The 26,231-nt window shown below is 35.4% G+C and overlaps 1 protein-coding gene across 3 annotated transcripts in view; it reads right to left on the reverse strand.

Annotated features, from left to right (window-relative positions):
- ATRNL1 (attractin like 1) overlaps positions 1-26,231 on the reverse strand; it is a 740,683-nt gene that overhangs the window by 403,864 nt on the left and 310,588 nt on the right. For all 3 annotated transcript variants that reach the window (XM_043475348.1, XM_043475346.1, XM_043475347.1), the window contains one exon: positions 8,335-8,413. In XM_043475348.1, the coding sequence (XP_043331283.1) occupies positions 8,335-8,413 (79 nt within the window). The remainder of the gene's footprint in view (positions 1-8,334; positions 8,414-26,231) is intronic.

The following is a 26,231-nucleotide window of genomic DNA, read 5'->3' on the forward strand; positions in this document are numbered from 1 at the left end:
AGACCTTATTGTTTATCTATTTTATACTAATATGTAGTAGTTTGTATCTGTGAATCTCAAATTCCTAATTTATCCCTCCCCCAAACCCTCTGGTAACTACAAGTTTGTTTTCTATGTCTGTGAGTCTATTTCTGTTTCATAAATAAGCTCACTTGTGTCATATTTTGGATTCCACATATAATTGCTATCATATGTTATTTGTCTTTCTCTGACTTACCTCACTGAGTATGAAAATCTCTAGGTCCATCTATGTTGCTGCAAAGGGCATTATTTCATTCCTTTTTATGCTGAGTAATATTACACTGTGTATGTATACCATATTGTCTATAACCATTCATCTGTCGATGGATATTAAGGTTGTCTGACTATTGTAAAAATTGCTGCTATGAACACAGGGACACGTGTATATTTTTGAATTATAGTTTTCTTCAGATACATGCATAGGAGTGGGACTGCTGGATCATATGGTAGCTCTATTTTTAGATTTTTAAGGAACCTCCATACTGTTCTCCATAATGGTTGCACCAATTTACATTCCAATCCACAGTGTAGGAGGGTTCCCTTTTACCTACACCCTTTCCAGCATTTGCTATTTATATGTTTTTAAAATAATGGCCATTCTGACTGGTGTGAGGTAGTACCTCATTGTAGTTTTGATTTTCATTTCCTTAATAATTAGTGATGTTGAACATGTTTTCATGTGTCTTTTGGTCATCTATATGTCTTCTTTGGAGAAATGTCTGTTTAGGTCTTTTACTCACTTTTTGATTGGGCTGTTTTATTTGTTATTGTTATTGAGCTGCATGGACTACTTATATATTTTGGAAATTAAGCCTTTGTGGTTCATATTATTTGCATATATTTCCCCCTAATCTGTAGAATAGTTTTTTGTTTTGTTTATGGTTTTCTTTTCAGAGCAAAAGCTTATAATTTTGCATAGGTCCAATCAGTATTTTTCAATTCTGATTTTCCATTAGGTTCTCTTTATTTTTATAACTATGTCTTGTTATTGGTATTCTCTATTCAGTGAGGTATTTTCATCCTCCTTTCCTGTCCTTCTTTAATCACCGTTTCCCTGGTTCTGTGGACACATTTACATTGGCTGCTCTGAAGTCTTTGTCAGTGAAATTTACATTTAACTGCAGAGTTCTCTAACAAGCAGGCTCTGTTGCCTGCTATTTGTCCTGTGTATGCACTGCAAAGCCATCTTTCTTTGCACGGCTGATAATTTTTTGTTGAAAAACACTGACATTTTAGGTAATAGATTGCAGCAACTCTGGATAGTGATTCTCTTCCCACCCCCCACCCAACATACCCAACACTTGATGTTTTTACATGCTTGTTTGTGCAGTAACAATGTTGGGCTATTTCAATGAAGTCTGTTTTCTCTGCAGTGCAACCTGTGACCTTGCTCCAAAGAGACTGGAGCTTTGGGCCTGTGCACAGTCACCTGAGATGACAGTGGTTTGATCAGGGCTCTCTTTGACTGCTTCTTTCTAGATCTTTCTGTTTAGCTACCTACTGTGTCTTTGATATTACACTCAGCTGTGGGCCTCATGAATTAATGCCGGATTTTGCTTCTGATAATCCTCTAGGGCTTAAATTGCTTTGTAATCTCATCCACTTAATTTGGGGCCCACTGTAGGGAAAACGGCTTCCCTGGTGGCTCAGTGGGTAAAGAATCAGCCTGCAGTACAGGAGCCATGGGTTCTATCTGTGGGTTGGGAAGACCCCTGGAGGAGGGCATGGAAACCCACTCTAGTATTCTTGCCTGGAGAAGCCCATGGACAGAGGAGCCTGGTGGGCTACAGTTCATAGGGCTGAAAAGAGTCGAACATGACTGAAGTGACCGAGCATGCATGCAGGGATAATATTTGAGACCAGTGCTTTCATGTTTTCTACAACCCGAGGAGGGATATTTGTCATGTTATATAGCCCTGGATCTTTCTAGTAAACCTTCTAGCTGATTTGTGATTTAGCTTGTTGGTCTCATGGAGAAATTAGTCTCCCCTATTGATTACCACCAAATCTCCACTGTTTTCAAGAGAAGCTTTAGGGTTGAATTTACCTATAATTTGTTCCAAATGAATTCAGTTCACTTAAAGGGACATTTTTAAGGTCTCCGTTCTTACAACCACTTCTCATCCTAGGCAAAATTTCTATGCTACTGCTCCAGAGCTGCTGGTAGGAAGAGTGGCTCATATCTCTCTTGATTAACCCATCTATTTCGTGAAGAGGGTGCTAGAAAGGTATAACAGACTTTGTGTACTAGCAGGAAGATAGTGCTCTTGTGTCTCTTTCTTTTTCATAAGGGCACTAATCCCATCACAACTGTACCAACCTCATCTTTCAAAGACCTACCCTCCAAATACCCTCATGTTGGGGTTCAGGACCTCAAATATGAATCCGTGAGTGAACACAGTCAGTTTATAACAATATATTTGTATGCCTCAGGGCTTAAACTCCCCTCTCTCGGTGATATCATCCAGACTCATGGTTTTAAATGCTCTCTGTATCTATATTCTGAGATTCCCAAATTTATCTCTCCTGTCCAGATCTATTTCCTCATCCAGAATCAACTTCTGCTTCCTTGACTTGTCTAATTATATATCCAATGTAACATGTAAAACCGAACTGTCAAACTTAACACGAAAAAATAAACTCATATCATCAAACCAATTTTACTTGCAATCAACTCCATCTCAGTTGATGGCAACTTTATCTTTACAGTTGCTCATACAAAAACCTTGAAGTCACACTTGTTTTTATAATCTTTTGAAGTCATGCTTGGTTTATTTCATTCTCATACCACCCCATTCATCTAATCCAGTTATTACCTTCAAGAAGTACTCATAATCCAATCACTTCTTGTCACATACTCTGCCACCTCTTGATCTGAGCCATCATCATCTCTCACAAGGTATGGTAATAACCTACTTACCAGTCTCCCTGTGTCTGAAGGGTCTGTCTATAATTTAGTCTCAACACAGCAGTGGTACTATCAGTTTAAAAGCACATCCTGTTAACTCAAATCACTTAACTCCTCTGTGGAAAACCCTTCAATGTTTTTCTATCTCTCTAAGAGGAGAAGTCAAAGCAGTTTCAGTACTAATGGTGCATATTATAATCAATTATGGGCTTAAAAATGGATACATCAGGCTGAGACTCAAAGAAATTTTGATTTATGAATCAGGTGGCAGTGGAGTACTGGAGTGACACTCAGGGATACATAAATATATTTTTTAAGATCTACAGGTGATTCCAAAGTACCTGCTAGATTGAGAACCCCTGTGTCAAAGTGGATATGGAAGAGGAAAATAATCCTAGATATACAGGAGCTAATACAAATGCATAATATAACACTAGTCATTATTTATTTTACATATCAACAACCATAGCTAACTTTTGCTGTAGTCTGGTAAGTAACAGGCAGTGAGGTATTCAGCACATATTAACTTGTTTAGTACGGTAAACCTTATAAAGTAGGCCCTACCATATTCTATTGACTCTAAGACATTGTTTTCACATTTTAATATCTCTCAACTCTGATGTGTCTTACAATCAATGAAACTGAACAACCAATACTGGCCAGATGGCAGTTATGATACAGTTGTCGTTGCTTGTGCAGACACAAACTTGATTATTCTAGTCAATAATATTATGTGAAATAAACAAAACGTTTTTCCTTAAGTTAAAAAGTGATTTATGAAAAACTGAACTATGAATGTGAACAAGTTTTGGTAATAGCTTAACCACTTTATTTTGCTTCTATTTTCCGTTCAATGTATATATGTGATGATATATAATGAAATCTATATCTAAGTAATTATTTAAGAGTCCTTTGAATAAAGTATAAAACAAATACTCTTAGTGGCAAGAGAACCATAATTAGTTGGCAATGGTCTTTCTTTCTCTTACCTCAAATAATGATTGAATTGTATCATAGTGTTAGAGTAAATGTTAAGCAAATATAAGGTAATACTAAGGCCATTAACTGCAGGGATAGACGTTACATGAGCTCATAATCATAATAATGATTTTAAAACTTCTTGCTTTTTTGACAAAGGAACATGTTTCACAGAAAGCTTTATCTAGATACTGGAATCTTTGACTATTAAAAGTAAAATGCAAATTCTTAAAATACCAAGAAATTCTATAAGAAGCTTTGTATAGTACCTAACTAATTAATTTTAAATTTCTCACCCAAAATAATATTTTCTCATTACTTTCTTCACTCTACGTCCACTCTCCTCTCCCTAAATAAATTGGATGTATTTCCAAAGAGGTAGAGCAACTTACTTTGTAAACATTGATTCATTGCATTAATAATATTGAGATGAGAACACATTTACTGCAAATTTACCCTCTCAGAGATGATTTTATCACAAATTATTTACTCATGACATGTCTTTAGTAAAGTATAACAATGATATTAATTCTTCTCTGGGTAATGTGCTTGCCTCAAGAGAAGTAGTTTGTTACTCAGAGCTACTAGATTCTATTTATGAGTTTTAGTTTATTATTTCTAACTCAAATTTCAGATAGATTATGTTAAATTATAATTTAGGCTCTATGCTGTGCAATTGTGAAATGTGTAGGAAAACAGAGCAACATGAACACAAGATCAGTTACTCAGTGAACACTGTCTTATCCCCAATATTGTTCTTATTGATTTTCAAGCATTAGAGATGCATTACCATGCTATGAAAGATAAGCAAATAATGTGATAATGATCTCTAATAATATGTTTTTATTCTTTAAAGAACAGTAAAGAGAATTAAAGAAATAAAAGCTCCTGGTATAAGAAATGTAATCATTCAAATACACAAACCCACTAGAAATATGAAGTTGATTAAACATAACCTTACCTTTGCTTATGGGATCTATTATTCCATAGATATTTCAGTTAGATTTTAATGGAGGCATAATACAGTTAAACCACCCAAAATAAATGGGAATAAATGTGTCAACTGAAAAAATTAACTTCTTCTAACTATTAAGATATGCACAATAGTTTCACTTATGTTAGTCAAATATAAGAGATTTCTTTATTGCAAGGAGTAATCATAACATTTTAATGAGTGTGTGCCTTTTGATACCTATTCAAATCTCAAATTTCAGTTGACGCATGAAAATTATTAAGTACAGCAATGCTATTTTAAAAGTCTCCTTTGAACATATACTTGGTCGTAACAAATGTTTTTGTAATGTAATGACTATCTAAAATTAAATATGCCACTGAAAATGAAGGTTTTCAAGACCTACGTAACAAGCATAAGCCATAAAAATGAACTAATTCTTCTCATATATAATGGTATTTCCACTGATCAATATCCACTTACCGTATCCATTCATTAGCATAGCACCCCCACATACACATACACACAAAAGTTTCATGTTTTTAATGGAGTTGTCACAGAAATGAGTTTTGAGCTCTTATATGAAGAGGTAACATTAAAATTAAGGTCCTTTATAGTTTCATTTTTGTGTTTTTAAGAGCCCCTGAATTCCAAGAGGTATTATTTGAAGGCAGGAAATTATTAATGGGCTTCTGATATTAAAATTATAACACAAAATTCTATGTGTGTGTTTATGAGACCCAAAGTTTCAAAGAGCTAAAAATAAACCAGGAGTATGTCTGGTTTAATTAACACAATATATTTTTAAAATATTCAAAGATAATACTCATTTTAAAACAGTCCTTATATTCAGACAATCAAATAACACAATTTCTGTAACAAAATTATAGAAATACTAAAAAGGAAGAACCTTTTACATGACCTTCATTTACTGTTACAGATAAATTGTCCTTCTACTGTTCACAGAGATCTTTGCAGTTTATAATAATGTCTTAATGCTTTAGAGAAAGCAACATCTCCATGTAAAGAAAAAATATTGAGGTCTTTTCCTTTTGGGAATGTTAGTGTTAATCTATTAGGTATGACTGAATAAAGACAGATAAAAATACATTTTAACCTCCATTTACAGAAAGTCTATAAATGGAATTATCACATTTGTTACCACTGTGTAGTTAAAAGTCTTTGGGTCTCTAAAATCAAAATGACAATCTTTTAATAATTAAAAAATTACTAATTAAATAGATGTCTGGTAGTCATCAAAATAATGTCATCTTAACTTTGGACATCAGCATATGAGTGGTTCCTAAGACATTTGGAATTTTATATTTAAAAGACTTAATAAAATTATAAATGATAAAATTCCTCATAATATTTCTTAACATATGATATTGTAACATGACATGACCCTTCAACAGGACAGATTTTTAAATTTTTGTAGAGGTAGCAAATTAAATGCAAATATTATTATACTCTAAAAAGACTTATCACCTAGAAGATTTGGAAAGAAGGACAGTAAATTGTGGATTATCAAGAGGACACAATAACATTTAAAACCACAGATCAGAACAGGTCCAGAGGTCCCTAACCTAGTTCATCCTTCCTAGTTTTCCTTCATTCTCAAATGTGTAACACATACTTTGAAAGATTTTGACTGCCAGTCAAAAATTAAATATATTTATATTTTTTTATTTAAAATTTAAAAAATCTTTATATATCTGTATTTTAAAAATTAAAGCAATTTCAGTTTGCTGGAGCATCCGATAATATGCAGTGAACATTACTATACTGAGGTCATAGCTTAACCAAAAATAATTTGTCGTTTTGAAAAGTGTGAAAGTTTCATAATTAAATGAACAATTCCCATCATTTTTCTCAAATATTTAATAGCTTATAAACTTTAGTCATTAAATATAAACATTCCTACAGTTCTAGGAACCTCTAACTGAGATTAAGCTATATAGTGCAATACAATCTCTTGAGAGGAAAGCAAATTCAATTAGACCACTTACACAGCTAGTTAATGACAGAGTTGTACACTGATCTTTCCACAATACTATATTTATATAGTTATATTTTATAAACTGTAGAAATCAGATATTTAAACATTGCTAACCATAATGAAGTATGAACCCAGTTTCCCTGATTGCTCCTGACCTATTTTTTAATGAATAGAGGCGTAAAATGTCACTTGTTCTCTTCCATTATGGAAAGTCTTCAAACTGCTTCACTTTTCATTTGTTTTACCCTTCCTGAATCTCTCTATTTTTACCTTAACAAATTGCCTAGCATGTATAGATTCCTGATTTCTACACAGAACTCTTTTTGCAAAATATTTATATATATACATTTTAAAAACGCCTTTTAAATTGGATTACTTTTTATCATAGCATCATACCAAGTAAATTCTCACTGACACTGCACTGACCATATGCAGAAAATCAGAAAGGTGGAGGGAATTAGGATCAGAAATTTATATGCAGGGAAGTGGTTTCAAGTTTGCAAACACAGGTAGGCACTGGATATTTGAAAACAGAATAATTAAGAAGAACTCATATTATTTACTAATTCTATAATTTGGAATATTCTGGATTGTTTTTAAACATAATCTTTCAATATGTGAAAATAAGTAGGTAAGCAATTATATCTTTGCTATACATCACTGCACAAAATTAAACATATAAAAATATACTGGGCAATGCAACAGCAAATAGAAAGCTAATAATACTAATATTAATAGTAATAGACTAAAATAATATTAATAAAAACAGTAACTTGTTTTTCCATTATATAAAGCATAGAACAATAAATCTACTGTACACATAGGGTCCTCATATTATTATATTTCTTTGCTCTTTCAATTAACTAATATATACAAAGTTAAGAAACTATATTTGTATAATATATTTATATCATCAGCTATTGTTCCATAAGACTATTACATTTTTTATCAATTTTAAGATTATAACAGATACACATGATTAATTCTGCTATAGTAATGTATCATGTTAAGGGGCAAGACAGACATACTTGGATTATCAGATACCCATGAAATGGAAAAAATTTGATTATCAAAAAATTCTATGAGATACAAACCAAAAAATTAATATTTATTGCCCAGAATATTCCTTTAAATTGTAAGAGTTATAAAAATAATTTGTTTTTATAATGTGATTACCTAAATTAAAGTGATTGAAGGTTATTTAATCAACAAAACTAATATTTGTGTTCACTATAAATTCTAACACTATTTAAAAAAAACTGCTTTCAACTAAACAATGCTTCTACAGATATGGATTTAAAATGACAGTGGCAAATTTTGCTCTAAAGCTTAAAAAATGCTACATTGACTTGTTCAATCTTAATAAATGAAATTGATTTGAAAAATTCTATTTGAAAGGAGCATGTCAATTAAGCACTAGAGATCCGTATGTTTGTCTGAATCTTTAAATAAAACATTAAGTAATATTACTATTACCTCTCTCCGCCGAGAAGCCCAACATGTTTGCTTGATCTTCCATACCACAGCAGCCACCAATAATAAAGATAAAAAACAACTAGAAAATAAAACACAAATAAATTTAGCTTTAAACACTTGCAATATATCATGAAATAATAAAAGAATATGTAGAATATTTTAAAATATATTTAAGTAATCACTTTGCCTTGGTATAAATTCAAGAAAAAAGGGGCAAATTAGAAATTTTTAAAGCATTCTCAAGTAAAATCAAAGTATATGGGTGGAAAAAATTATTTATACTCCTTCAGATACAGTATGGTCTATCTCTCAGATTTTCTCTGTCAGAAGGAATGTAACTTTACAATTCTGTTGGTTTTACATAGCAATAAATCTATCTAGTATTGCTACTGAGTTATAAATTTTGACAATTTTATAAATTTAAAGATCACACGTTTATTCATTTTAAATTACCAGCAACTATCTTATATCTGAGAATATTCCTATAGTTCTGAACTGAAGGCGATCTAGCTCTTTCCCCTCTGCACCTGCCCCAGACCTGGGACATTTAAAAACATCTAGATACGTATTGCTTTTGAACTGCAGTTTTGGAGAAGACTCTGACAGCAAGATCAAACTAGTCAATCCGAAAGGAAATTCGTCCTGAATATTCATTGAAAGGACTGGTGCTGAAGCTGAAGCTCCAATTTTGTGGCCACCTGATGTGAAACACTGACTTACTGGAAAAGATCCTGCTACTGGAAAAGACTGCAGGCAGGATGATAAGGGGACGGCAGAAGATGAGATGGTTGGATGGCATCACCGACTCAATGGACATGAGTTTGAGCAAACTCCAGGAGATGGTAAAGGACAGGGAAGCCTTGCGTGCTATAGTCCATGGGATTGCAAAGAGTTGGACATGACTTAGAAGCTGAACAACAAGATATATGTCTGATTATCACACTGGGAAAGAAGGACAACCATACTCTAGTGAGTACAGCCAGGGATGCTACTAAGTATCCTGAAATGCACAGGACTGCCCCCAGTGACAAAGAATTATTCAATCCAAAACATCAGTTGTACTGAAGTTGAGAATCCCTGTATATGCCAATGTGTAAATTAAGAAATAATTCAGTTACAATGTATATACATGTGGTCAATATGTATGAAGTACAATATGCCATAGACTATGAAAATGGAGAATATACATTTTTAGCACTAATTTCAGACTGATAAATCTCAAAATAACAGATTTATGTGAACATCATTAATCAAACCCAGCCATACATTATTGCTTTTTTTCTCTTCCTTTGCTCTATGGTCAAAGATTATGCTATGAAAAGACCCAGAAGTGAGTGGAACAGGGCCACTACAAATTCAGTGGCCACTGGTCATTACAAAAAAACCCTGGTCTTCACTCCTAAATGATAATCGTTGTATTCATCAATTGATTCACTCATGAGCAGTGTAAATGTTGACACTTGCTTCTCTTGTCAAATCCTTAAATATACTCTTTCTCCTTAAATATATTTTTTTCTCCTTGCCTCACTTAGAGATCTTAGAATATCTTTGAATGATGATGACAAAGATAACTCTAACACCGATAGACTGAATAGGAACACATTCCAGATAAGTGCTAGGTATGTCACACTACTCTAAGTACATTTCTAGATAGAATATACTATTCTCATTTTAGAAAAGAACAATCCAATGCTCAGAGGAGTTCAAAGTAAGTTGCTTACAGTCATACAGAGAGTTTAAGTGATAGAGTAAAAATGCAAAATGAGCCATGGAAGCCTCAAACTCTTTCCTCCCCACCTGTTTGGGAACTCTGAGCTTGCACACTATCTCACAACCAGTTGTTTTACATATTCCCCAGGATCAACCACCGAGGTGCCTTTCTGGTTTTTACATAATTGTCTTTCTCCCAGATATTTATAAACTCATTTTCTTCATCTAAATTCAATTTTTCAAAAGTGCTCAAGTCCCATATCTCCTAAAAAATAAAAAGCAATAATCCTATTTTATTTATCCTGAAGCTTTCTCTAGTTGACTGAGCAAGTGGTCCACATAGCCACTGCCATGTCAATCTTCTCATAACCTACTCTGATTCAGCATCTTATAATCTGGTATCTAATTTTTATACTAATAAAACTGTTAGTATTGATAATTAATGTTTACGTAGTATGCAACATTTTAGTGACTACTTTCCTCACTTTTTAAAAATTAAATAAACTAGTCTTTTCTCTATCAACTGACTTTTACTTCTCAATTGACAATACCAACCATCCATTATTTTCCTTCTGAACACTTTATTTTCTTGGCTTTCTTTCATCCTTCTTGACACACTGTGGGGTCACCAAAGGTAGACTGCACTCCAGATTCCTTGCTTTAAACTATGGACATCCCTAAAATTTCATTCACAAAACCATGTTGCTATCTATTCTTGCTCTGAGAAAGAGGTCAGTTACTCTCATGGCTCCAACCGAGACCTCAATTGGAATCATTTCCAAATAAAAATCATTAAACCTGCCAAAATGAGAGCATCTTATCATTAGAAGAGACCTATGAGATTATTTAGTTCAGACTCCCTCCCAGGAAAGAAACTCCCAGCAGAACACTGAGAGTGAGCCAGAGCCTAATTAAATATTCATGGTAGCTAAGAAGATGCTGACTCATGTTAGTACACTTTATTTTCAAGATATTAGCTCAAACTATGAAATTTTCTATTAACCTGTCTTTCTAACATTAATTAATCAGTGCTGCTTCTGTCTCTGGGTTACACTGAATCAGTCATTTCCTTCTTCTTTTTTATGCTAATACTTCTTTATATAGTTGAAGACACACATGATTCCTCTAGCCCAGTGGTTATCAATCAGGAGAGTTTTGCCTTCCAAGGCACATTTGGCAGTGGCTGGAGACCTTTTTGGTTATCAACACTTGGTGGAAACAAGTGGATGCTGGTAAATATGCTACAATAGAGAGGCCAGTCCACCTCCCAATCACTAAGATTTTCCCCAGCCCAACTTGCCAATAGTGTTGAAACCCTGTTCTAGTCTGAATTGCTGGCACAGAAGTCATACTTCCCATGTTATTTCCAGGTTAACATGAAACTGCTGAAATATGGTACTGAGAATTGATCATTTACATATCATCTAAGGATCCATTTAATCTGAATTTAAGTCCTACCATATAAGAATTTTAACATAAGAGATAAATCTGCCATATACAAACTGAACTCAAGAATAACATTCATAAAAAAAGGAACTAACATCTACTGAGTAATATGTACCAAGCACTGCATGCCATGTTTCACATGCATTAATTCTTTCATTACCACAATCACACATGATATATATTCATTCTAAAGATGAGAAAGTTGAGGTCGTGAAGTGTTTATGTAAATTGCCAAAGTTACCAAAGTCTTAAATTGCAAGTCCTCCCCTTTATGTTGCCTTGTCTATTATTTTCCAGCTAAAATGTCAAAATACATTCAATTTTATCATCCCTTATATTCAATTGGACATCACATCTTGCCAACTATTTCTCTCACAATGTCTGCAGTAGTAGGTAACAGTATAAGCACCAAAATCCATTCACATTTAATGATTAAACACAACCTAAATACCAATAAAAAGTATTCATATTTGATAATCAGTAATTTCTACTTTATTGACTATGCCAAAGTCTTTGACTGTGTGTATCACAATAAACTGTGGAAAATTCTGAAAGAGATGGGAATACCAGATCACCTGACCTGCTGCTTGAGAAACCTATAGGCAGATCAGAAAGCAACAGTTAGAACTGGACATGGAATAACAGACTGGTTCCAAATAGGAAAAGGAGTACGTCAAGGCTGTATATTGTCACCCAGCTTATTTAACTTAAATGCAGAGTACATCATGAGAAACGCTGGGCTGGAAGAAGCACAAGCTGGAATCAAGATTGCTGGGAGATATCAATAACCTCAGCTATGCAGATGACACCACCCTTATCGCAGAAAGTGAAGAGGAACTAAAAAGCCTCTTGATGAAAGTGAAAGAAGACAGTGAAAAAGTTGGCTTAAAGCTCAACATTCAGAAAACTAAGATCACGGAATCTGGTCCCATCACTTCATGGGAAAAAGATGGGGAGACAGTGGAAACAGTGTCAGACTGTTTTTGAGGGCTCCAAAATCACTGCAGATGGTGATTGCAGCCATGAAATTAAAAGACGTTTACTCCTTGGAAGGAAAGTTTTCACCCACCTAGACAGCATATTAAAAAGCAGAGACATTACTTTGCCAACAAAAGTCCATCTAGTCAAGGCTATGGTTTTTCCAGTGGTCATGTGTGGATGTGAAAGTTGGACTGTGAAGAAAGCTGAGCGCCGAAAAATTGATGCTTCTGAACTGTGATGTTGGAGAAGACTCTTGAGAGTCCCTTGGACTGCAAGGAGATCCAACCAGTCCATCCTAAAGGAGATCAGTCCTGGGTGTTCACTGGAAGGACTGATGCTGAAGCTGAAACTCCAATACTTTGGCCACCTCATGCGAGGAGTTGACTCATTTGAAAAGACCCTGATTGGAGGCAGGAGGAGAAGGGGATGACAAAGGATGAGATGGCTGGATGGTGTCACTGACTCAATGGACATGAGTTTGAGTAAGCTCCAGGCGTTGGTGATGGACAGGGAGGCCTGGCGTGCTGCGATTCATAGGGTCGCGAAGAGTTGGACAGGACTGAGCAACTAAACTGAACTGAACTGAATTCACAATATCCTCCCCTCCAAAAGAGTTACATGATCAACGTTCAGTTTAGGACAGTAAAGACTTATTTCTCCATTTGGAACTTAATCTTTCTGACGTAAATTTCATGACACAGGTAAAAAGTGTCACTTTTATAATGATACAGAAAGCCAGTATAAAATTTTTCAGTTTTAATGATTTTTCCTCCTTGAGAACAGAGATATACACTTTAGGAGTCTGTATCTTTTCTATGTTAATTTATTCTAGGTTGATAATAAAATGTAAACAGAGATTATGCTGATGAGAAATTGGTAAAATCAATAAATAGTTTAAGCAAATTTTCTAATATGCTAATAACCTCCAATAAATATTAAAAATTCAATAAAAATATATCTCAATTCCTGGCATATAGTAGTTGTCATTAAACCTTTACTAACTGAATAAAATTGGTTAGTTGATTTGAATATCTTATCATTTTTTCTCAAACTGAATGCCTTTTTTGGCATTATTATCCTTATGGCAAAGTAAATATTTTATAAAGCTTTTTTATTTCTACTAAACTACACAGCAAATAAAACATAGTTCTTATTAAAAATCTACATAAAATAAAATCCAATTAATTAAGGACTTTTGCTTTATTAAAAAGCAAACAAATAAATGAAGACACTTAACTTATACAGCAATACTGAAATGTTACACCCATCCTTTTGCGACTGTACCTACTGACAATCCTGGAAGTGTGAAGAATGACAACATTTTCGTCAGTCTAATTTCACTGGTGACACAGCGCCCTATGTACCACTCTGCCCCTTCCACCTGTTCCCTTTTGCACGCTGAACTTTTTAAGTGAGTGATAAATGAACTCTGAACTATTATTACCTAAAGTGACCAAGATTCTGGGTCTATCTGCTCCAATTAGCTTTTCCCTAGTATATTTTCTTAGGTCAAAGGTCCTAATGGGCAACATCAAACATCCTTAAATCTGATATTGCAGCAAGTTTGTCCGGGAAAAATTAGTTTGGCTGCTGTCTTTCATATCTCTTTTTCTACTGCATTTTACAATAGCTTGGATTATTCCTTGGTATAGGTATTGCGGAGGGGGGTGGGGGCACAGGAGGTAACTGAGCTGCCTTTTTTTTTTTTAAGTCTGCTGTATAATAGTCTAGAAGATGGGAACTATTAAATACCCTTCAAAAAATCCTCCCAATGGAAACAGGAAAAACAGAAAAGAAAAGAAACTCTTAAAAGCAAATATATAAGCTACAGGGATTTAAAAAAAAAAAAAGGAAACATAGGAACTCAGGGAGAGGTATTTCAATAATTTGATTTGAACCTTCATAAAATGGTCATTATGGAAAACATTCTTAATGTGAAAAAATAAGGAAGTCATTAGGTACTCTCATTTAGGGAAAATTAAAAATAATTGAAGAAAAGTAACACAGTGTGGTGTAAGGTTATATTGTAAAGCAGGGTTTTAGTGACAAAGAAATACTCTCTAGTGGTAATCTAGTCAGCCAAATGCAAAAAGAGATAATATTGTCAAGATTTTATAGAAATTTAGGTTAAGTGATCATAAAATTTGTTTTAAATACATTTTTTAAAAGATGCTTTTATTTCTCCGAAAAAATGTACAAACTAGGGAATTGTTTTGAAATACAGAAACATAATATTATAAAAACTAATTTGCTTCCTAATTACTACTATTGCAGAAAATATATTTTAAAGCTTTTAAAAACACCTTCCTAACACTTGAAGGATATTTTTTGTCTTAACCAACTAAAATGTTCACAAAGTAAATTATCAACTTAGAATGCAACACATCTGCATATTAAGAAAAAATTACTTGTTTCCATCATCATATTCGTAAAGATGAAATCCCAGCAAAGCCTAGGGGGTGGAACTGGAGAAGCAATATGTTCACAGCATAAATTGCTACAAACTTTTTTGAGGGTTGATAAGCTAGAGTTAACTACACCTTAGAAGGCACTGTCAGTTAAGATGATTTCAAATACAAGTAACACAAACTAACACAAAATGGGATAAACGGTCTGGGAATTAAACAGATTTTACACTGCCGCCTATGAACTGAACTGTGTTCGCCCCAAATTCACATTTTTGAAGCCCTAACACCCAAAGTGATTATATTTGGAGACAGGGGACTCAGGAGCTAATTAAGTTAAATAGTCATAAGCGAGGGAACCAGATGCAACAGGATTAGTGTTCCTATAAGAAGAGACTCTAGAGAGTGTTTTCACTCCCATACTTTCTCTCTCCCTTGGCTGCCCCCTGCCCATCTCTCCCTCTTCCCATGGGTAGACGCTGAGCAAAGGCCAGGGGAGCATACAGGGAGAAAGCGGCCATCTGAAAGCCAATAAGTGGCCCACATCAGAATCCAACCATGCTGGCAACCTGATCTGGGACTTGCCGGCTTCCAGAACCCTGAGATATCAGATTTCTGTTGTTTGTGTTCAGTTTCATGTTTGTTACAGCAGCATGAGCTGACTAAGACAGATTTTGGGATCAAATATCTACAAATACAGAAACAGCTTTGGAAGTGGGTAATGGGTAGAAGCTGGGGGGATTTTTGAGGTGTATTCTGGAAAAAGCTTTGTTTGCTATGAAAGGACCATTGATAGAAACAGACATTAAAGCCAAGTATGATGTGAGCTCAAAAAAAACCCAAATAAACAAATAGGAAAGCTAGAAAAAAGTTTCCATTTCTTAGAGAACACATAACTAATCAAGACCAGAATGCTGATATTCATCAGGACACTGAAGGCCATTCTGGTAAAGTTTCAGATGCAAACAAGCAATAGGTTATTGGAAAATGGAGAAAAGGCCATCTTTGTTATAAAATGGCAAAGAACTTGGCTGAACTTTGTTCTAGTGTTCTGTGGAAGGTAGAACTTGAAAGCATTAAAATTGAGTATTTAGCATAGGAGGTTCCAAAGTATTGAAGATGTAGCTTTGGTCCTCCTTATTGCTCATAGATAAACTCAAGAGGAGAGAGATGAATTGAAGCAGGAATTAATAAGCAAAAGAGAACCAGAATTTGGAGATTTTGAAAATTCTCAGTCTATTCATATTGCAAAAAAAGGGGTGAAAGCTTGTTCTGAAAAGAACACTAAGTGTGGCTGAAGAACCATTTTATAAAAACATCATGGGTGTGACTCATGGAATTAATCAGTCATTTCAGCGTAAACCAGGAAAAGAGAAGTGATAATACCAAGGGAGATACTGTGAGTTTAAAGGAAACAGAGAAAACAAGATGGAATGAAAGAAGGTGGTAAGGTTTCTTTGATTCTGTAGGATGGGAACATAAGGCTATTCAGCTGGGAACATGCTTTATCCTTTAAGAAAAGGGAAGAATGGCTCCAAAGGTGAATCAGAGATCTTTAGGGCTCCTAGTCACACCACAGGCCCAGGGGACAAGAATGGTTGCTCCCCAGTTTCAGAGTGTGGAGTCTGGTTTTGCAGGCCCAGGATGCCACCACCAAGGGCCTGGGCCAAGGCTGCAGGCACTGCTGTAGCATCAGGGTCACCTCGTCAGGCTAGAGCAGCAGGGCCACTCCACAGAGCTATGGGGGTGACTCTGCCACCTCAGGGGACCTGGAGGGAGAACACTGAACCAAAGAGGATTATTCGCAAATCTTTAAGGTCTGATGGAGCTAGTCTTGCTAGGTTTTAGACTCACTTGGGACCCATCATGCCTTTCTTCCTTTACTTTTCTCCCTGTTGAAATGAGATTATCTATTCTGTGCCTACCCCATCATGGTATTTTGGAATAACATAACTGGCCTGGTATCACACACTCATGACTAGAGAGGAATTTTGCCCGAGGTTAAATGATACCCCCCAATCTCACCCATGCTTTATTTAGATGATATTTCGATGAGACTTTAGACTTCAGTGTTGATTCTGGAATGAGTGAAGCATTTGCAGGTTGTTGGGATTGAATAAGTGTACTTTGCGTGCAAAAAGAACATGATCTAGGGGGCTAGAGGCAGAATGCTACAAATGCTCTTCCCAAATCTGTATGTTGAAGCCCTAAACCCCAATGTGATTATATTTAGAAGGAAGAACTTTTGGATGTAACTAAGGCTATGCATGCACGCTAAGTCGCTTCAGTCATGTGCGACTCTTTGTGACCCTATGGATTGTAGCTCGTCAGGCTCCTTTGTCCATGGGATTCTCCTGCCAAGAATACGGGAGTGGGTTGCCATGCCCTGCTCCAGGGAATCTTCCCGACCCAGGGATTGAACCGGCTTCTCTTATGTCTCCTGCATTGGCAGGTTGGTACTTTCACCATGAGGGCCACCTGGGAAGCCCCAAGTAACTAAGGTTAAATGAAGTCATAATGGTGGAGCCCTGAGACCACAGAATTAGTGCCCTTATATAAAAAGACACCAGAGAGCTTGTGCTCTCTCTCCAAGAAAAACTTGTACCAAGAAAAACGCCAGAAGAACACATAACCAAGAAAGCAGTCATCTGCAGGCCAAGAAGAAAGCTCTCACCAGAAGTCAGCTATGCTGGCACTCAGATCTCAGACTTCCCAGTCTCCAAAACTGTGAGATTATAAAATTTCTGTTGTTAAAGTCACTCAGTCTGTGTTAGTTGCTTATGGGAGCCTAAACAGACCCTCTTCGAAGTAAAAAAAAAGAAGAATAACTTGCAGGTTTGTTCTGGTCAAGGCTTTGGCTACATTTCTCTCTGTTTTCTGAACTATAACACTTTGTTGTGCATCAGCTTTATTCTCAGGCTTGTTTTCCTTTTTCCTCTTAGATACAAAAATGAATGTAGCAGTTCCAGATTTACATCACACACAATCATGCACACCCACTGTTCCCCAATCACTTGGTGAATTGAAAGCTATGAACTTACTGGAGTTGGTGGGAGATCAATTCCTCCCAAATTGAATCATCACTACATAGCCATGTGGAAGGAATTAAATGAAGTTGGGAAAGAATCCATAATATCTACTAGAGATATCATTTATGAAAAATTTGTAGAAAAATATCAAAATGAACCCCCCAAAATTGCTAACAGACTTAAAAATCTACAGAGCACATTTGTTAACTATACATTCCCTTCTTGAAATATTTTACAGAAAATAGAATGCTCTAAAGCTCACTGGCAAACTATTAAAAAGGCAAGCAACATATCATAAGGAAGACCTTTCTGGTTAACTCCTCCTATTACAAATCATGTATGTGGATAACACCTTAATCTTACAAACTTACACAAAAATTATAAAGGTCAAGTATTCTTTTCTACACTCAACTTTTATTTAAAGCACACCTTTTGAAACCACGTAGATAGGATAAAAAGTTTCAAATACAAAATGTTCTAAATACTTTAAAAGAAGTAAACACTGTTTTTAAAACAGTTTTCCTAAAACATTAATGCACAGCACACATAGAGAAATGATCAATCTATGGCTCAATGAATTATCCCAAAGAAAATATATCCATGTAACCACCACCTGGGGCTTCCCAGGTGGCGCTAGTGGTAAAAAGAACCCACCTGTCAATGCAGAGGACATAAGAGGCATGGGTTCTATCTCTGGGCAGGGAAGTTCCCCTGGAGGATGGCAAGGCAACTCACTCTAGTATTCTTGCCTGGAGAATCCCAAGGACAGAGGAGCCTGGCAGGCTACAGTCCATAGCTTTGCAAAGAGTCAGACCCGACTGAAGTGACTTAGCACATATGCAAGCAACCAGCCCAATAAATAAACAGTACTTTACCCATCCCCTCTTCCTCATAGGTCACTATCATAAAAATTTTTAGCACCAGTTTGTTTCTGCCTATTTCTGAACTTTATACAAATGTAACCTTAAAACAGTATTTTATTTCTAGCTTCTTTTGTTCAATACTTTGTTGATGAATGCCATCCATATTGTTCTTTGAGGACTAATCTGTTCTTTTTCATTATTCCATATTCTATTAGTTTTAGGTATTTGGGTATTTGAGTTATGCCAAGGTTTTAGCTATTTGAAATGCCCTACTATAAATCTGTTTAACGTGACCTTTGATGGAATGGAATATCTGGATCAACAGAGGATGTTAAACTCAACTTTACAATATAGTCAAATTATTTTCAAATTTGCTGCACCAACTTCTAGACTACCAGAAGTGTTTACAGTTCCATGACCACTCCAACACTTGATCTGTATAGTCAACAAAGGTCCATATAGTCAAAGTCATGGTTTTTCCAGTAGTCATGTATGGATATGAGAGCTGGCCCATAAAAAAAGGCTGAGTGCTGAAGAATTGATGCCTTTGAACAGTGGTGCTGGAGAAGACACTTAAAAGTCCCTTGGACAGCAAGGAGATCAAACCAGTCAATCCTAAAGGAAATCAACTCTGAATATTCATTGAAAGGACTGATGCTGAAGCTGAAGCTTCAATACTTTGGGCACCTGATAAAAAGAGCCGACTCTTTGGAAAAGACCCTGATGTCGGGAAAGACTGAGGACAGGAGGAGAAGCGGGCTATACAGATGAGATGGTTGGATGACATCATCAACTCGACGGACATGAGTATGAGCAAACTCCGGGAGATGGTGAAGGACAGGGAAGTCTGGTGTGCTGCAATCCATGGGGTCGCAAAGACCTGGACACGACTGAGTGGCTAACAGCAAAATTTTGTTCTTTCCAGCCATTATGACAGGTATACAGTAAACAGTACTACATTGTGGCTTTAATTTGCATTCCCTGATAAAAACTAAATGGAGTGCATTTTTATAGTTTGTTAGCAACTTTTATATCCTTTTTCGTGAGGTGCTTGTTCAAGTCTATTGCCATTTTGGAGGAGAAGTAATGAGATTTAAGACTTTTTTATTGATTTATATTTTACACATTGTGACTATAAGGCCTTTGTCCTTTATATAGGATGTGAGTATTTTATACTAGTGGATGTCTTGATTTTGCATGATGCTAAAGACATCTTCTGATGACAAAAATTGTTAGTTTTACTGTAATTTTATTGAAGTGCTTTGTGTGTTCTGTTTATTTCTAAGGATGTGAAGAATTCGCATATTGCTCTCTAGATACTTCACTGTTCTCCCTTTCTTTATGGAATTTATTTTTATTATTAGTATGAGATAGAAGTTAAATGTTACTTTTCTCAATATGGATAGTTAACAGATCTAATACATAATACAGTTTTTTTGAAGATATGAATAAATATTGACAAACACTCTCTGACTTGCTAACCAAACTGAAGAATGGCCCACTTCCATCACAGCTCTCTCTGATGTATCAAATTTACAGCGGGACTGAGGTCTTATTTTATCCTACAGAAATGTTGGTATTATTATAAAGGTATTTTATTTTAGATATCTGTAGACTGTGCTTACAATGTACCCAAAGCTTTTTCAGTTCCATTTGAGTCTTTCCTGTGGGTTCTGTCTAAGGCCTGGGCAGAGTTCTAACCATTAGCCTCTTCAATCTTTCCCATCATCAGGGTCTTTTCTAACGAGTCAGTTTTTCGCATCAGGTAGCCAAAATATTGGAGCTTCAGCTTCAGCATCAGTTCTTCCAATGAATACTCAGAACTGATTTCCTTTAGGATTGACTGGTTTGACCTTTTTGCTGTTCAAGAGATTCTCAAGAGTCTTCACCCACATCACCGTTCAAGAGCATCAATTCTTTCAGTTCAGTTCAGTTCAGTTGCTCAGTCATGTCCAACTCTTTGCAACCCCATGAACAGCAGCATGCCAGGCCTCCCTGCCCATCACCAACTCCTGGAGTCCACCCGAACCCATGTCCATTGAGTCAGTGATGCCATCCAACCATCTCATCGTCTGTCGTCCCCTTCTCCTCCTGCCCTCAATCTTTCCCAGCATTAGGGTCTTTTCCAATGAGTCAGCTCTTCGAATCAGGTGGTCAAAGTATTGGAGTTTCAGCTTCTGGGTGCTCAGTCTTTTTTATGGTCCAACTCTCACATCCATACACGACTATCAGAAAAACCATAACTTTGACTATAGAGACCATTGTCATATAAAGTTCAATTGCAGATGGCTTTTCTCTCTCTGATATTTCCTAAACTTTTTCTGGACTTCACTTTTCCTTTCTCTGGCATATAACTACCCACATCTGTGACTGGGCCACATTCTGTGTTGAGAGGACAGAGAAGAGGGGAAAGCAATGGACTTGCACAGACTCCTATGATCACAGTTCCACCTTACCTAGATGACTCACAAACCTTGGAGATCTTGCTCTAGCAGCTTTCCACTCCCAGGCATTTTGGCTGCAGCTAATGTCACTGCCTCAAGGCTGCTTGGACTTGGGCATGAGTAAATTTTTAAAAGAGGAAAACTGGGGGGTGGATCTCCCCTACTCTCTTTGTAGCTTTAAGAATTTCCTTTTCCACAGCATAAGTCAGAAATAGAGGGTTTGGGGACTTCCCCAGCAGTCCAGTGGTTAAGACTCTGCCTTCCATTGCAGGTGGGTGCAGGTTTGATCCCTGGTCAGGGAAACGGGTGGTTCCCAGTTTCCATATCCCACAAGATGTGGACAAAAATTTAAAAAAGAAAAAAGAAAAAGGAAAGAAGAAAGAACTGGAGGATATTTCCAGGATGGTTTCTGTCTAGACCACAATAGACACTTTAAGTTTTCAGACTGCACTGAGGCTCAAGTCAGGGGAGACTGGAGGGAAAAATTAACTTTCAAACATTTCAGGGTGTTTCTGAATTTTGGTGTTCTTCCCTGATCTGTCCAATGAAACTACCCAAGCACATCATCCAGGTTTTATAGTTGAGACCAGTGGGACATAAAGAGAGATGTATGGTTATGGAGTGTTTCCTGGAACAGGAAACTAGATGATAAATTGATTTTTGACAGTGTTGCAAAGGCATTTCAAAAGGAAAGACCAGTCTTTTAAAGATATTCAATGTCAGCCATTAGAGAAACGCAGATTAAAATGATAAGATACTACCACGGGCTTCCCTGGGGGCTCAGGCGGTAAACAATGTGCCTGCCATGCGGGAGACCAGAGTTCAATCCCTGGGTCAGGAAGATCCCCTGGAGAAGGGCATGGCAATCCACTCCAGTATTCTTGCCTGGGAAATCCCATGGACAGAAGAACCTGGTGGGCTACAGTCCATGGGGTCGCAATAAGTCGGAAAAAGACTGAGCAACTAACAAGATACTACCACATCTGAATGGCTAAAATAAAAAATTCTGACAGTACTAAGTATTGAGGATTTGAAACAGCCAAAACCCTCATACTTTGTTGATGGCAAGGCAAAATGATACAGTCACTCTGACAAATAGTTGCAGTTATTATAAAGATAAATATACATTTACCAAATGATTCAGCAATCTCACTTTCAGCTATTTATCCTAAAGAAACAAAAATTTATGTGTGCACAATCCCTATACAAGTTATGTGTCTTGTCCATGGCAGCATTGTTCATAGTTGCCAAAAAGTGTAACAAGTCATATTTATCCAAGGGTGGATGAATAAACAAAACTGGAGTCTATTCATTCAATGGAATACCACTTAACAACACATGTAAATCCATGGCTGATTCATGTCAATGTGTGGCAAAAACCACCACAATACTGTAAAGTAATTAGCCTCCAACTAATAAAAATAAATGAAAAAGAAAAATGAAATGAACTACTGATGTGAAAAAATAAATCAACTTGGATAAATCTTAAAAGAAGTATGCCAATGGAAAGTAATCAGTCTCAGGAGATAACATACTGTATGTTTCCATGAACATGACATTCTGGAAAAGGCAAAACTCTAGAGACAGGGTACCAGCCAATATGTGCCAGGATTTATGGATGAAGAAAAAGCATTAGTGTAAAGGAAGCCCTATTAAGGATTCTTTGACATTCTGGAACTGGTCTATGGTAGAGCTGATGATTACAAGAAACTATACATATTTTAGAATTCATATGGCTGTATCCCACCAAGTGGAATTTTACTGCACATAAATTTTAAAAGACTTTATAAACGAATGAAAAACAAAACAGACAAGAAATAAACCAGATACCTCCAAAGAAAAACAGACTGTAATATAGCAAATTTGTGGAGAATATGAGAGGAGGCATATAATTAGGCCTGGTTTCAGAGGAACTTTTAAGTCTAGTTTGAATTATAAATGTGAAGGGAAGCTTTTGAACAACAGATTCTCATAATTCATGTTAAAAATCATTTTTGTTGTTTTGAATACAACAGATTGATAGAATGAAGGAAGAATCAGGTTTTATTAATGGGATTAAGAGAAATGTATTGACATTGGAGAAGTAGCAGTACCCATAACTGAGCTAGAAAATACTATTAATAGGAAAAAGAGCTGTTTGCCAAGACAGAAAGTTTAGGACATGTTGATTTTGAATTGTTAGTCAACATTCTGGTGAGAATGTGATGTTACTGATATCACTCTTACAGAAGTATGTTTCAGTCTATGTGTTCTAAATCTCAGCACTGAAAATTAGACATGGAGCACTGGTTTAGCTAAGTTGCAATAAACTTGGCACATTTTTACTCGAGCCATATTTAATATTTTGGTTTAAAAGAACAGTTGGGACCTATATGTCTGTTTTCTTCTATAGCAAAGCCAGGGAAAGAATTCCTGAAGAAACCTCCAATATAATAAGATGTAATTTATGGTTTCTACTTGGAGAAATCTGTATCTTCAGGCCTCATTTCCATTAACATATCCATTATCATAATTTTACTTTGGAAGAGGAGGACTTCTATTTTTCATTCTACCAGCATTCTTTGTTCTTATAGCATTAAAAAAAAAAAAGGAATCTTTATACCACATACCCCTGGGGGCTGTGCCTTTTTGATACTAATGACTTAGGTTTACCTCTCTCTCTGTTACATCCCTCCTTTTTGTCTTTTGAAATATCTTCGTAGACAACATGACTGCTTCATTTTCCTAAATCTTGATCACTGTATTAATTTTAAATTGGTCTTCCCACTCACATTCTTACTTCTATAAGGTCATCTTTGATTATTCTTGTTTTTAATTGCTTAACTCCTACTTTTTCTTTCTTTGTCTATTCTTTAGATTCCTAAACCTTTCCTTTCTGGATCCTCCAAAATAGTACCATTTCTTTTGGCACTTTATACCCACTAAGATGGCTATAACCAAAAAAAGAGAGATAAAAAAAGAAGTGTTACTGAGAATATGGTGAAACTAGAACTGTCATACATTCCTGGTGAGAATGTAAAATGGTGCAACTCATTTGGAAAATAGTTTGCCAGTTTCTCACAATGCTAAATCCAGAGTTACCATATCATTGCCCCTCCCAGGTACATACTCAGGAGAAACAAAACATATCGCTACACAAAAACTTGAACACAAATGTTCACAGTGGCATAATTCACAAGAACCAAAAAGAGGTAAAAATTCAAATGCCCATCAACCAAAAAAGGATAAATGAAATGTGTCTTATCCATACAACAGAATATTATTTAGCAATAAAAAGCAATGATGCACTGACACACACAACATCATGGACAAATCTTGTAAACACTGTCATAAGTGATGGCAGTCGGTCACAAAAGAACACATACTGTATGATTCCATTTATATGACAATTTCAGAACAGGATAATCTATAGACAGGAACTAGATTAGTGACTGTTTAAAACTTAGGATGTCTGAGAGGGATGGGAAATGACTACAAACGTGTATACAGTTTATTTGGGGGGTGATGAAAATGTTCTAAAATTACTATGAAGATGGCTGCAGAGCCATTGAATTGTACAATTTAAATGGATGAGTTATACTTTAAATATCTCAATATGGCTATTTTAAAACATAAATTAGAAATTAGAAAATGAATTGAAAATTAGACAGTTGTATGTAAAATTGGAAGTTCCAAATTTTCTAGTGTTCCTATATGATTTAGGAGTAGGAAAAAAGACACCAACTAATATTAATGCTGGTTAGAAAAAATATATATGCTAAAATTTAAGGGAAGTCATTAAAGAAAAAATACAAAATGTATAATTACTAAACTGACAAAAGGAAAAAAATTAAGGATATTAAAAGGACATTCAATTTCTTAGAAAGCAGGGGAGAAGAAAGAAAAATGACTTGAGAAAGAATTTTAAAAAGTGAAAAGACGAAGAAAAAACTAAAATACATCAATAATCACAATAAATAGAAATTCATTAAACCTGTCACTTTAAAAGTCAGAGATTTTTCAGATTATTAAAACAGAATAAACAATGTCCAGATATTTGTGGTGTACAAGAAACATTTAAAATCTAATAAGATAAAAAATGCTGAAAGTAATGAAAATAGATTTACGAGGGAAATTCTAACAAAATGATACTAAGTTTACATAAAACAAGATATAAATTAAAACAGAAATTTCACTAGAGACAAAGTGAATTCAAAATTGTTAAAAGAACAATTCAAACTCCTGTTTAAATAAGGGATAGGAACATCAGGTAAACAGAAGAAAGGGAACAGAATTAGAACAACACAATAAACCAACTAGTTAACAGACATATATAAAACACATTCCCAAAAACAGGATACACATTCTTTTCAATGCACATGAGATATTGTCCAGGCTATACCATATTTTAGGTCACATATTGTCTCAATAAATTAAAAATAATAGCTATCATGAAAAGTATCTCCTTCAACCACAGCAAAATAAACCTGGAAATAAATTAACAGAAAAAAACCTGGAAAATTCACAAATTTGGGGAAATGAAACACCAGACTCTTGAACAACCAACAGCTCATAGAAGAAATCACAAGGGAAATCAGAAACTACTTAGAGACAAATGAAAATGAAAACAGAACATATTAAAACTGATGGGATTCAGTGCAAGCAGTGCTAAGGAAGAAATGTTTAACTATAAATGTTCCCATGGAAAAACAAAAAAGCTCTCAAATCAACAACCCAACTTTAAACTTAAGGAATGAGAAAAAGAACTAAACCCAAAGTTAGCAAAAGGTAGGAGACAATAAAGATTAAAACAGAGATAAATGACATACAAATAATAGAGAAAAATCAACATAACTAGCAATTGGTTCTTCAAAGAGAAAAATGAAACTGACAAACTTTTGGCCAGATTTACTAAGGCAAATAAAAAGGCAAGAAGATTCAACTTAGTAAAAATAAATTAAAAATAAATATAGTATAGATAATACTATTCATCCTATAATGATAAAAAGGATTTATTAGAGTGTACTATGAACAAATGCA

This window comes from Cervus canadensis, chromosome 8 (genome assembly GCF_019320065.1).
Source record: "Cervus canadensis isolate Bull #8, Minnesota chromosome 8, ASM1932006v1, whole genome shotgun sequence".
NCBI lineage: Eukaryota > Metazoa > Chordata > Mammalia > Artiodactyla > Cervidae > Cervus > Cervus canadensis.